This window comes from Eretmochelys imbricata, chromosome 3, assembly GCF_965152235.1.
Source record: "Eretmochelys imbricata isolate rEreImb1 chromosome 3, rEreImb1.hap1, whole genome shotgun sequence".
Taxonomy (NCBI): domain Eukaryota; kingdom Metazoa; phylum Chordata; order Testudines; family Cheloniidae; genus Eretmochelys; species Eretmochelys imbricata.
This window is the reverse complement of record NC_135574.1, coordinates 83,856,816-83,870,105: the sequence shown is the minus strand read 5'-3', so window position 1 is coordinate 83,870,105 and position 13,290 is coordinate 83,856,816. Positions and strand designations below refer to the sequence as shown.

General features: G+C 39.9%; 1 protein-coding gene across 8 annotated transcripts in view; it reads left to right on the top strand.

Moving 5' to 3' along the window:
- The window catches only part of LOC144262738 (zinc finger and BTB domain-containing protein 24-like), a 51,518-nt gene that overhangs the window by 13,345 nt on the left and 24,883 nt on the right, over positions 1 to 13,290 (top strand). For all 8 annotated transcript variants that reach the window (XM_077812918.1, XM_077812921.1, XM_077812914.1 and 5 more), the window contains one exon: positions 1,002 to 1,792. In XM_077812918.1, coding sequence (XP_077669044.1) covers positions 1,002 to 1,792 — 791 coding nt within the window. The remainder of the gene's footprint in view (positions 1 to 1,001; positions 1,793 to 13,290) is intronic.

Here is a 13,290-nt window from a genome sequence, read left to right as displayed (position 1 = left end):
ATTTCCAATATGGAAGTGTAAATATTTCATGTTCTTTACAGTATTTTCAAATGTGTGTTAAATTATACAATGTTTAATTTGAATTCTGCTTCACATTTTAAAGGAAGAAAATGCAATAAATTGTGGGGAAAATTAGGCAGAGAGCTGGGGGAAAGCTTATTGTCGATAGACTTGATAAACTGTCTTAGATTTTAGACTGATTTTTGCAGAAATATCTTAAGATTGGCTTTCCTCTGTGTGTTTAGTTTTTTTTTTTTTTAAAGGAACCGTCAAACCCTGCTTACATGTTAAATTCCAGCATTGATGCTACCTGATTTTTTTTTTTTTTTAAGATAAAAGTACACAGCACTAACAATGTCACATGGCTTGCAGTCATATGGACGTAAGGTATCGCATAAAGGAACCTCATAAAAATTGAGACCATTGAAAGGCTATTATGAGGCGCACAATAAAAAACCCATCAGATTACAGCAAAGCCTGTTCTTTTCATCGTAGGCCACGTGTGTCCGGAAATTAGGTTTTAGATATTTTCAGTCAGCATTAAAAACAGTTGAAGTGACGAGATAAATTCAACTTCAAATTAATCCTTAATGATAGATGCTAGTAAAGATGTAAAATAGATGAATTCTCTTATCACTCCAGTTTTTGTGCTCTCCATCCTTTTGTCAAACCAGGGCTTCGTAAACCTCAGTATTTTTGTATGAAGGCAGTCCTGTTAACTCTTGAATGTGAACAAATTAGGGAAAACTTTGTCACACTATTGTGCAATTCTTAAAAGTAGAATCCAGAAAATGTAGCATTGAATATTTTTCTTACATGACTGCCTGTAAGCACTACTACAGTATAGCAGAGATTATTATTATTATTATTATTATTATTTATTACTTATTAGTGGTGATGGTGGTATTATATTTATTATGAGTCATTTGTGAGGTAATACCTTGCAGAAAGTAGTAGTCTCAGAATTAGTATTTCTGATTAAGTAAAATATTCTCTTACAGAGGGGAAAAGCCATATTCTTGTGGTATATGTGGAAAATGTTTCTCGGATTCCAGTGCAAAGAGGAGACACTGTATCTTACACACAGGCAAAAAGCCTTTCTCCTGCCCAGAGTGTAATTTGCAGTTTGCCCGCTTGGACAATTTGAAGTCTCATTTGAAAATTCACAGCAAAGAAAAACAATTGCAAGAATCAAGCACTGCTCCTAGCAACAGCAATAGCTCAGAGGAGGTCAGAAACATTCTTCAGCTGCAGCAATATCAACTGTCCACGTCTGGAGGACAAGAGATTCAGTTGCTTGTCACAGATTCAGTACATAATATAAACTTTATACCTAGTCATAATCAAAGTATTAGTATTGTTACTGCTGAGAACTCCCAAAATATGACAGCAGGCCAGGCTGCTAATCTTACGCTACTCACTCAACCACCACAACAGCTGCAGAACTTGCTTCTTGCAGCTCAGCAGGAACAAGAAGAACAAATCCAAAGTATCAATATGATGGAGAACCAAATAGAGACTACACAATCTGAGCAAATGCATGTCATCACTCTTTCAAAGGAAACACTAGCACATCTTCATGCCCATCAGGGGCAAACTGAAGAACTTCATCTAGCAACAGGAGCTCAGCACATGCAGCTGACCCAGGAACCTAGTCGTCAGTCTCATACTAACCAAGATGCAGTCCAGCCCCATCAAATTAGTGAAGAACAGAACCAAAATGTACACATTTCTGAATCACATCCGGAATCTTTGTCCATAAACCACCCATCTCATGAGCATCAGATTCAAGGTCAGGCTTTTTGAAATACAAGTTAGCATTGCTTCCTTTTAAATGCTCGTTTGCCTTCAGGGAACTGGGCTGAAATTTGTTTTTCATTCAGGCAATGACCTACGCATATCACATTTCATTTGCTGCAGCAGATTATCTATTTGAAGTTATATTTTTTGGTGATCTTGATAGATGGCTTTGTTTCCTTTATTTTAATCCATTTATTTTTAGGGTTTTATTACTCTAGATGTCTGCTGATCAACAAGCATAACTTCTGTGTAGAGGGTTAAAATAACTATCTGAACTATAAATGTCAAGGTAACCCATATTTTTTTTTCACAACATTGACACCACATGTCTTCTAGTTAATGAGCTTTCTCTTTCTAGGTAAATGTATAATTTTCAGTGTGACCATTTAAGTGACCATTCCCTTAAGTGCATTTTAATTCACTGAATACCAAATTGCTCATGCTTTTGATTGAAATTTGATGCACTCATAGACTGGCTCTGGTTCACTGTTTCTTTTTACTGCGTTGTACAATTCCTGCTCTCCAAACGAATGTTTAAATCAGTGCACTTAATGTAGAGGCAGTGAGATGTAGTGGCTAGATGGACTACTGGAAAGCTAGAATGCTATTCTTGGCGCTGCTACTGACTTGTGTGACCTTGGGCAAGTCATTAACCTCTCAGTGCCTTAGTTTCCTCATCTACAAAATGGGGATAATGCTTAACCACCTCTGCAAAGCACTTTGAAGATCTTCTGATGTAAGGCGCTATAGATGTGCAAAGTGTGTGGTTGGGTTTTTTCCCCTGACAAGACTGTCTTAGTTTAGGAGCCAGTTTATATTTTAAAATCATTATTTTTATATTTCGAAAGCAGAATGTCACATTACTTTTAATATAAGGTAATATTTGTTCTTTGTTGTGACTGAAATAATGAATAAAATCACTCCAGAACACGAGCTACAAAATGGCGCATCTCTTAATAGATTTTAAAAGTAGTGGAACTTTTTGTTGACTAGATTAGATGTGTGCAGTTTACATTACTAATGCCTGACTTCTAGTGGAAAAGTGCTGAAATAGCATTGAAAATACATCCCAGAAAGAAAAGCTGGGGAAGAGCTTGGCTCTACAGCTTGGGGTTCAGTTACTAATGATGGGTTACTTATTGCACTGGTATGTAAAAATCCTGATAAAATGTCATATGGCCAGCTACAGCAGTTTGAAGGTTGAGGCTGAGGTTAAAAATGTTATGTGATTTAAATAGGTATCTTGTATTTCTAGTTTTAAACATGACAAAACCCAACTTCTGTCCTTATTATTTACATTGGATTTTTTTCAAAGGAAGTTTCCTATGTAACTGGCTGTATGCACCGTTGGCTAGACAGAAAGCCATTGGTATGAATTTTCATTTCTGGGCATTAGCTATCTTGCAGATACAAAGCATTCAGCTAGCTACTGAGAATGCGTTACTGTAATATGGTTAAAAAGTATATCAGTTTCTCCAGGGATCTGTACCAACTTTTAAGTAGGTTGATGTGAGGAGAGGAGACAATGGGGGAGAGGGGAAACCAATTTTAAATCTAAAAATGACTTCGTTTTACAGTTGGAGGTTAAATAGCTATTGTGTTGATTAACCTGATTCATTACCTAAATTCCCTCCCAAAATGGAGAAGTACTGTCTATATATGTAACATAGAAAACCATTAACAAAAGATAAATAGAATATATTGTAACTATAATCCAGAAGCTAAAGATTTTGATGTTGCAAGAACATAAAGAAAAAATAAAATTAAACTATCTGTTTTGTCTGGGGAAAATATTATTTAACATTTAAGTCTTTACATAGTAAAATAGTTCTGCTTGTTATACCATTGCAAAATAAAATTTGAATGAGTCTTAAATATTGTAGCATATATAAAATGTTGTCTCAAGTTTTCACTTTACAGTTGTATGGTGGCTGCTATAGAGAAGCATTAGCAACTTTTATAAGCTACATTTCTGATTTTTTCAGGATTGAGACATGCTTATTATTTATGTAATTACCTAAATGTTTTGCAGAGCAAACTGGTCACAGCTTTCTAAGATTCAGTTCTAGAAGACTGTATAATGAAAAAACCCTGGTTATTCAAGTTCAAGAAAGAGCATATATATTGAGTTTTTAATCTTTCAATTGGTGGCTAAAAAGTCACTCGTGATAGTACAATCTTATGGTAGTGGTTACTAGATATTGCCTGCATAAGAAGAGGGTTTCATTTTTTATTGCATACACTTCAATAATTTGTACAACTAAAAACTAAGCAGGCTATGTAAAGACCACCATCTGTGGATAGCAGGACAGTGATTCTCACTAATTTTGCATTCTTCGTTGCTTTAAAAAAATTGCTGTCAGAATCCTTCTTTTTTCCTGCCTGTTCCAGAGAATGGGAATCCATGTTTTTCTCATTTCCTTTAATTCTACCTTTCTCTTTACCACTAACTTTTTAATAGTAATTTTTACCCTGGAAAGAAATGAATACAACTTACTGTGTGTGTGCCTGAATCTTTTTGAAAATAATGCCTAATGCATTTAACTCTTGGACCTGGAAAAAGTCCGTTCAGCTTCAGTTCTCAGTTCAGAATGACTTCCAGGTTGTACCTGGCTAATGAGAAAAATCAAATTGCTCCAAATATTTCTGCTGTCAAACTAATACTTGTTTTTATATGACTTAACTACCTTACATAGAGTTCAGTCTTGGTAAGAAGTGAGGGAGACTCGCCATGTTAAGATGAGATTTTGGTTTTGGGATGTTGTCAGTATAGGTCAGTATTCCCATAATTAAGGTAAATGCAATATACATAGTTACCACACTAGTGCATAGAAGATTATAATTCCATTTTGAGATTCTGATCTGTGCTAAAACCACTGTAACTTAAGCTTTTGTTTTGTCGTCCTTTTCACAACTTTGCCTCTTTAAAGGGACACTGTCAGATTTTATATATTTTTAAAATGTCCTTACATGCAACTTCAGGTTCAAGCCTTTCACCAAGAATCAGTCCTATACAGTTCAAACACAGCTGGCAGTAGAAGGTGCCTGTTGCTATTACTCCATTTGTAAAATATCTAGCACACTTGGATGCTATGTAAATAGTAATACTTGTACTGGTAGAGATTGTCCTTCAAATTTCAAGCTTTTAAAAAAAATTCTTCATCTTGGAAGACTCTCCAGGTGAAAATTAAATATAAAATGGTGCTTTCACTGGCAGCAATTCTCCTACTATTTTAAGGTTGCGTTTGAGCTATTGTTCAGTGTGTATTTTCTACTAATTTGCCACTACAGTCCGTGCAGCAGTAGCACAGGAGAATCTCTTTAATATCATGGTCAAAACAAAAAGGTTTCAAGAATATACTATGCTTGGGGGGGTGTGTATAGTTCCATTTAGGAACACAGAAATTACCAGATCAGAAGAGAAGGCCCTCTAATACAGCATCCTGTTTCTAACAGGATTGGGTACAAGAATGGAATAACATCTCATGAATGAAAGTTACATCCTAACCTCCATTATGTAGAGGTTTGCTTTTAAAACTCTGGTATTCTTGTTTACATATTCTTTCTTTTGTAATTCTGGATGTTCTCGTTACCTATCTAAATGATCAGTTTATTCTTGAATCCCACCAAGTCCTTGACTTCAGGGATATCCTATGAAAGTGAGTTCCACAGGCTAATTTTGTTGACTGAAAAGTATTTCAGTTGAAATGTGTTGCCTGTCAATTTTATTGACTGTTCTCTTGTTCTTGCATTATAAACATCTGATCTACCTTCTCTCTACTTTTCATTCTTTTAAAAATAAGTACTGTACAGCACAATTTCATCAGTATCCACAAAGAAGCAGGTTGCCAAGGGAAATTTTTTTTGCATATGTAGATGTTTATGCCAGTAAACAATTCAGACCTATACGTTACTATTTATAGGCTTGCAAGACAAAGAATGCCAGGTATGCCATTCTCTATTCTCAAAATGGATCGTTGGAATGTATTGAGCTGAATTTTTTTTCCTGTGTCATCCCCATTTAACATTGCTATTTGGCGAAGTGCTGAAATGGATTGTACAGTATATAATTTGTAAAATTATGTGAGTCTGAAAAGTGCTATATAAAATGAGATTCTGTCTATTGCTTGTAACATAGAGGGAGCAAGTATTTGTAAAAACAATAATAAAAGTCTTGTTTATAAGACTAGAAATTGTCATACTTTGGTAATGCACAGATAATGGTTACGCTTGTTTGGTTAATTTGTTACCCTTTCTCTGTGTTCTTTATTCTTTTAATTTAAAAGGGGGGAAAAACAGTATATCAGTAACTATAATTACATCGTGTGTGTGTGAGATAATTTTATCTATCTATCTATCTATCTTGGTCACTGCCCTTGGCACCAAGAGGGTCATGTTTGTTGTTTGGGCTGCCGTATCGCTGGTGCTGAGGTGGTTGCCAGCACTGAGGCCTAAGCGGCAGGCGGAGATATTGGTGGCGTCTCTGGTGCCAGCTACTGCTAGGTGGCGAAGGATGCTGATGTTACTGATGCCGACCTGGATCTCAATGCCTGGCTCTGACCCTAGGCTTGATGATAGGCCCAGCGAGTCCAAAAGGGCCACTGAGCTGGTGGTTGCCATTGAGTTGGCCATCATGCCGGAAGAGGCTGGAGGTGTCACCAAGATCTAGACCTGCTGCTGCTGGACCTATCTGAACGATAGGACTCCGCCTCAGGCTCCGAGGTCTCCAAAAAGAAAGACCACGGAGGAGCGGTACTAGGTGGTGCCAATGAGTGGTGCCTGGCCTCTGGGTATTCGTGCGATCCCCCCATGTGGGCGGCTGGCACCTGGGAGTGGCTCAGCAGAGATGGGGAGAGGGGTGATGGTGATGGCATCGCTGGCTTGCCCCTAGATGGGATAGGTGGTCAGGTTATCACCGGTGCCTCATCCCTCCTTGGAGAATGCGGTGCCATCAGGCGAATAAGGTCCAGCACTGCCTCAAAAGTCTCTGGAGTGGAGGGGAGTTGCATGTCCTGGCCACGACGGTCTGGAGAAGGGTAGTGGGCTGGGCTGGACTTGACTGGACCCCTTGCGGGGCAGCGTTGACAAGCCCCTGGGAGGCACCGGGCCCAAAGTAGACTGAATGGGCTGAGGTCTCCCTGCTGCTGGCTTCTTAGGCTTAGGAGGGGAAGAGCACCCCCTCTCCTGCCTCTCTTTCTTCTGGGGCACTGAAGACAAAAATTGGCACCTGCCAGAAGTCTTATGTTTAGCGCTGTGTCAGTGCCAGGAGTCCTTAGCCTCCTTTCTTGGTGCCAGCTCGCACGCTATCAGTGCTGGTGCGCTGCACACAGAGGAGGAGGCGCTCGGAATGGGCTCTGCCAACTCGGGGTCAGACTACGGATGGAGGGCTGCTTCCTTGAGGAAAATTCAGAGTCTCTGCTCATGATCCTTAAGGGTCCTTGGCTGAAACCCCTTACAAATGCAGCACTTGTCCTTTTGGTGACTCCTGCCAAGGCACTTCAGACAAGAAGTGTGCGGGTCACTTGATTGGAATGGACATGAACTACACATCTTGAAGAACAACAGTTACAACATGGTGAGTAACTGTTTTTTACTTCCTGTAATGCAGTTATCTACTTTGAAATTACAGGAAGACTGTCAACATCTTAGAAACCTCCAGTAAAAGGTAGAGATTTTTTTTTAAAAAAAACTGGATCTGTTTCTAAAATAATAGTGAATTGAAAAAGTTAGACTGTGCAGAGTTGAAGCACTGTGCGATTTTATATACTATATTAACTGTATTACAACACTTAAGCATAAACAAGGTTAGGCCGGAGCATCAGCCATACCCACCGAGCTTTAGCCTCGCTTGGCTGAAGGCAGATTTGTTAAATTAAGTTTTTAGAAAGATGCACCGGTTCGTGAACATTCAAAATGGAGACTTGTGTAATCTAAACAAAAGCAAATGTGTGTAAATTTAGTTTTTAATATGCTATTCAATGCTAAATTGGGTCCCTCCTTAAGTTTCATTCTTGGATATATGCCGGTTACCAGGATGTTACCTGGTAACAAGACACCATGGTTCCAATGTGCAGCTTTGGTCAATAAAAGTGAATCCTGCAGAAATGGAAAAGTCGACTCCACCAAATATTGATCTGTGGCTGTTACATGGCTAACCTCACAGCTAACAAATAATTGGGATGCGGCAGAAAGGAAATGCCAAAAAATTCAAAGCAATTTGGGCTGAATTTTTAGAGATCTATGATTAACACAGACCCTGAAGATAGATATCTTCCCCCTTCTTTTATCCTAACCATCTTCATTTACTTTTGTGTAGTAGTATGAATCTGATATTTTGGTATATTTGTTGTATTGGGGGGAAAAAATATATTTTTTTAAAGGTCCAGTTGGCTTCAGCCTCTATAGCACAGTTATGTATTACTCTGTGACACATTGAAAATGTATAGGTCTAGGTCAGATGTTCTCAAACTGTGGTCCACAGACCACCAGTGGTCTGCAAGCTCCATTCAGGTGGTCCGCGGATAGTTCCCTCTAAGGTGCGCACCTGGGTAGCTGCACATGAGAGAATGAAGGGCCACCCACCTAATTAATGCAGCCACACAGGCGTGGCTCCACTAATTAGGTGCTTGGACCCTGGAGAAGACACACATGTAAAGTGAGGTATTGGCCTTGGGGGGGAATAGAAGGTAGGTGGCGGGGGGAATTGGGGTGAGAAGAGGGGGTCGGGAGTGTGCAAGGCTGTGGCAGCCAGAGAAAGAGGTGATTTTTCCCCAGCTCCAAGGCTGCGGCTGCCGGGGAGAGATGGCCCTCCTTCCCAGCCCCAGCTCTGTGGCTGCTATGGTGGGGGCGAGAGGGAACATCCATAGCATTAAAAAGGTAAGACTACTGATATTAAAATGAGTTGTGTGCTTTTGTGTGTAGAACAAAAAAATATTTTTATTAAGGGTTTTTTATATAGTGCTTTTATCTAAAGTACTTTACAATAGTTAATAGTACAAACAACATTTGGAAAGATCATTAAGTGGTCCGCTGAGATCTTCAGCAATTTTCAAGTGGTCCGCGGGGAAAAAAAAGTTTGGGAACCACTGGTCTAGGTGAATATGGATTGTTTTTCATATTTGACTCATTTTGTTTTACTTCTGTTTTAGAATTTACCTGAAGCTGCCACAAAACTTCCAGTATATCTCAGAAACAAAGCAGTCTTGCCACTTAAATTCAACATACCACGCTCTGAAGGGATCTTGGCTGTGTAGTCATCCTATAGAGGAAAAAAAGGTATATTTTTAAATGTGTTAATCCTAGTATACACAAGGCAGTTAGCTGGGCAAGATAAAACCTAGACATACCCTACTAACCTCAACATGTTAAAACTACAGCTACCTTGTATATAGTAGGATTTAGTAAGTTTAACATGTTAAAGATGCTTTTTTTTTCCTCGTGAAGACAAAACTTAGTTCCACCACGTAATGGGAAGCCATGTTGTCACACTAAAACTAAACATCGTGCAGTGAAAAACTAATTGAAGACAGGAACCAAAAATTAACTTTTTGCTTACTTATAAAAAGTAACAATTTAGAGGTGCAAAACTAAATTGCTGTAATCTAGGTTTAAATCCAATATAAATATCCACCCACTTTAACCACATTGGTTTAACATCACACCTTCAGTGTGCAACTTTTGGTGTAGGTCCACTTCTGAGAAAAATGGCCATAATCTTCCACTCAGGCATCCCTCTCCACAGCTGCCAGGGTCTTCAGTCAAGGCAATAAACTTCATGATCAACATGGACATTGATACTGATTTTCAACAAAACTTGGAACATTGGGGAAGTTCTAGAGGCCTAGAAGAAAACTAAAGCTGTGCCAATATTTAAAAAGGGTAAATGGGAGATGATGCAGGTAATTATAGTCCTGTCAACCCAACATTGACCCTTGGCAAAATAATGGAATGGTGATATGGAACTTAATAACAAAGATAATATAATCAATACCAATTATCACTACCTGCCCTTTCTTGGCGTGGTACACCTTATTCAACACCAGTGTCTGAGTTGCTCATACAGCCTTTTATGCCCTCTAATCTTCCTCTCAGGATGCTTGCCTATAAATATCAGGTGATCCTGACAGCTTTTCTTAACTTTATTTCAAAGGTCTTGCATCTCTTCAGAACGCACTGACTGACTCTCTGTCTTCTGGGTTTGAAAAACTACTAAACTTGTATTTAACCAGATTAAACAATTCGGTTCAGTCACCCTTCTCCTTCTTATTCCACTGAGGAAAGTGTTTTCTTATAAAAGCCTAACGGTGCTTCCCTTCCTAATTCCATGACTGCCTCTCTGATCATGCTGTTCATCTCCTCAGAAGCCAGTCTGAGGATATTTCAACTTCAGATACCCCAGAGTTCCAAATGAGCAGTCTTGATGGAGCTTCCATCTAGGTGTCCAAGCCTCTGTGTCTCCATGTACCCAGCGGCATATTTGTTTTGGTATTCATCGCACAACATACCTCATAATACAATTTCTCTTAAGTTATCCTATAACAACATCTCATAACAAACCATTTCAAGTTAACGTATGCCCTTCTGCACACCAATCAATGTGGTTTTGTGGAACATAGATCTTCTCAACCCAGCTTTTTGTATGAGATTACAAATTTGCTAAAGGTAATGTCAATGTAATTTACTTGGATTTCTTTAAGGCATTTGACTTGCTACTGCACAACGTTTCGATAAAATCAACATGGCACATAGTAAATGTATTAAAAACTTGCTGAATGATAGGCCCCACTATAATTGTAAATGGGAAACTGTCACTGTGCAGGTGTGTTTCTAGTGAGATCCTACAGAGTTTGGTTCTTGGCCCTATGCTATTTAACATTTTCACCAATGACCTGGGAAAAAAAACAATTACTGCAAGTTTGCAAATGACAGATATTGGTGGAGTGGTAAATAATGAAGAGGACAGATCACTAATATGGAGTGATTGGGATTGGTAAACTGGGCACAAGCAAATATACATTTTAATACAGCTAAATGTAATTGTATACATCTAGGAACAAAGAAGGTAGGGCCCTACTAACAGGATGGGGGACTATCTTGGGAAGCAATGTCTCTCAAAAGCACTTGGGGGCCATGGTGGATAATTAACTGAATGCGAGGCTGGGGCCAGGAGGGATAATACAATCTTTGGATGTACAAAGAAGGGAATGTTGAGTTATTTTACCTCTGTATTGGCATTGGTGCAGCTGCTGCTGGAATATTGTGTCCAGCTCTAGTTACTCTTGGGGGAATTTGGTGCCACTGCGTGTGGGCATAATTAATGAGCCAAGCATTTTTTTTAACTTTTTGCACAGAAAAAAGCTTCTGCCGGAATGTTGCTGCAGTTCTGTCTTTTGCCCACCAGAGGGTGCTGTGGTGCTAGAACAGAGCACCAGCTCCCAGCAAAAAATAACTTCTGCAGTTCTGCCTTTTGCCCACTGTGGGCACTGTGGCACTAAACACAGCAGCTGCTCCCAGCCAGCTAGGGAAGAGAAGGAGCCTGCCTTCTTCACAACACTTGTTGGGCCAGGTCAGGAGACAGGGGCTATGGGGAAACAGACAGCGTGGGGCTGCTGAGGGGTCAGACAGGCTCATAAGGGCTACTGGGGGAGGACAGACCGGGGCAGGAGCTGAATGGAAGTGAAGATGCAGGGTCACATGGGCAGAGGTGGTGCGGAGCTACAAGGGATCGGCAGTGGCTGAGTAGGGGCAGAGAGACACATGGGCTGCAGGGACACAGGAACAGGGCGGTGGGAGTGGAAGGACACGTGGATGGAGGGAGTGAGGGTGGAGGGACACGTGGACAGGGGTACAAGGACAATCGGGGTGCAGGGATACATGGGGATGGGGCAGATGCGCCTGACTGAATGGGAGAGGGTAGGGGTCAGCCAGGGACTGCGTGAGGGAAGCTCCCTAATAGTCCTGTTTCTCTTCCCCTCCTCCCCCCCCAAAAAAAACCAAACAAACCTGTTCCATACTTTTCCCACTCCCACCCAACCACCTTCCAAGTTCACACCCAGACTCCTTACCAGCAATTACTTTTCTCTCCCTCAGCTCCTCCATTACCCCTGACTCTACAAAACCTTTGCACTGCTTCTGAGGGGTGAGAGAAATATGGTTCTGTATTGAAGTTTAAATGAATTATTACTCAGAGTTCTGTATTAATATGCCTAGTAAGGAATCTATTTGTCAAAAAACATTTTCTGAATCTTTGTTGTCTCTATTATTAGACATACTTGCTGACGGGTATTTTGAAATAAATGACAAAAAATAATTGCAACTGGTGTGAGGTGTTGTTTTGACAAAATATGCAAAATTTTGCAGAATTTGAAAATCTTGCATACAGAATTTTTAGGTTTTTTGGTGCAGAATTCCCCCCAGCATTGATGCCCACAATTCAAGAAGAGTTTGGAGAAGAGCCATGAGAATGACGAAAGGATTGGCGAACATGCATTATAGTAAAAGATGCATGTCAATCTGTTTAGCTTAACGAAGAAGTTTAAGGGGTATTTTGTTCACAATATACAAGTATGGGGAACAGAAATTTGATGAGAGGGATCTTCAGTCTAACAGATGAAGATATAACAAGATCTAATGGCTGGAAGGTGAAGCTAGACTGGGGTGGGCAAACTTGTTGGCCTGAGGGCCACATCTGGGTATGGAAATTGTATGGCGGGCCATGAATGCTCACAAAATTATTCATGTTCAAACAGGGACAACACAAGTCTGTTTCAAAATCAACACTATTAAAATAATTCTGTTGAACAATGCACTGTTAAAAAATTACATTACTGAGCTGTTTATTGATTTTACCACACAATTTTGCTCCTGTCTGAACACACATTTTATGTTAGCTAAAACTTTTCAGTGTACTGCACTATGTAAAAGTTTGGTTGTTTTTTCACATTTATTGCTGATTTCTTTATGATTTGTAATTAGCTTTGTCAAATCATCAGTGTTTCTCCATTTGACTGAAGCTAAAATAGTTTGATTATATTTTGGTTATTGCCACAAAGTAAAACATAATTAAACAATGTTGTTAATCAGTTTAACTCTGAAGAAGAGCTATTCAAATAAACTTTTAATCTGGCCCTTGAGCTCCATTGCCCTGCTCCGGCCATGGAGTTGGGTTGGGGGCTTGTCCCGTTCCGCCAGCACAGGGCCTTCCAGGCGCACTGAAGCAGGGCAAGCCACCAACCCCACTCCCCAGCCAGAGCAGGGGAATGGAGCTCAACGGCTGGATTAAAAGCTCTTGGTGGGCCAGACGTGGGCCAGACATGGGCCATGGTTTGTCCACCCGAGCTAGACAAATTCAGACCAGAAATGAGGCACAAGTTTTTAATAATGGGGATAATTTACCGTTGGAAAATTTAGCAAGGATTGTGGCAGATTCTCCATCACTGGAAGTCTTTAAATCAAGATTGGATGTTTTTCTGAAAGATATGTTGTAGTTCC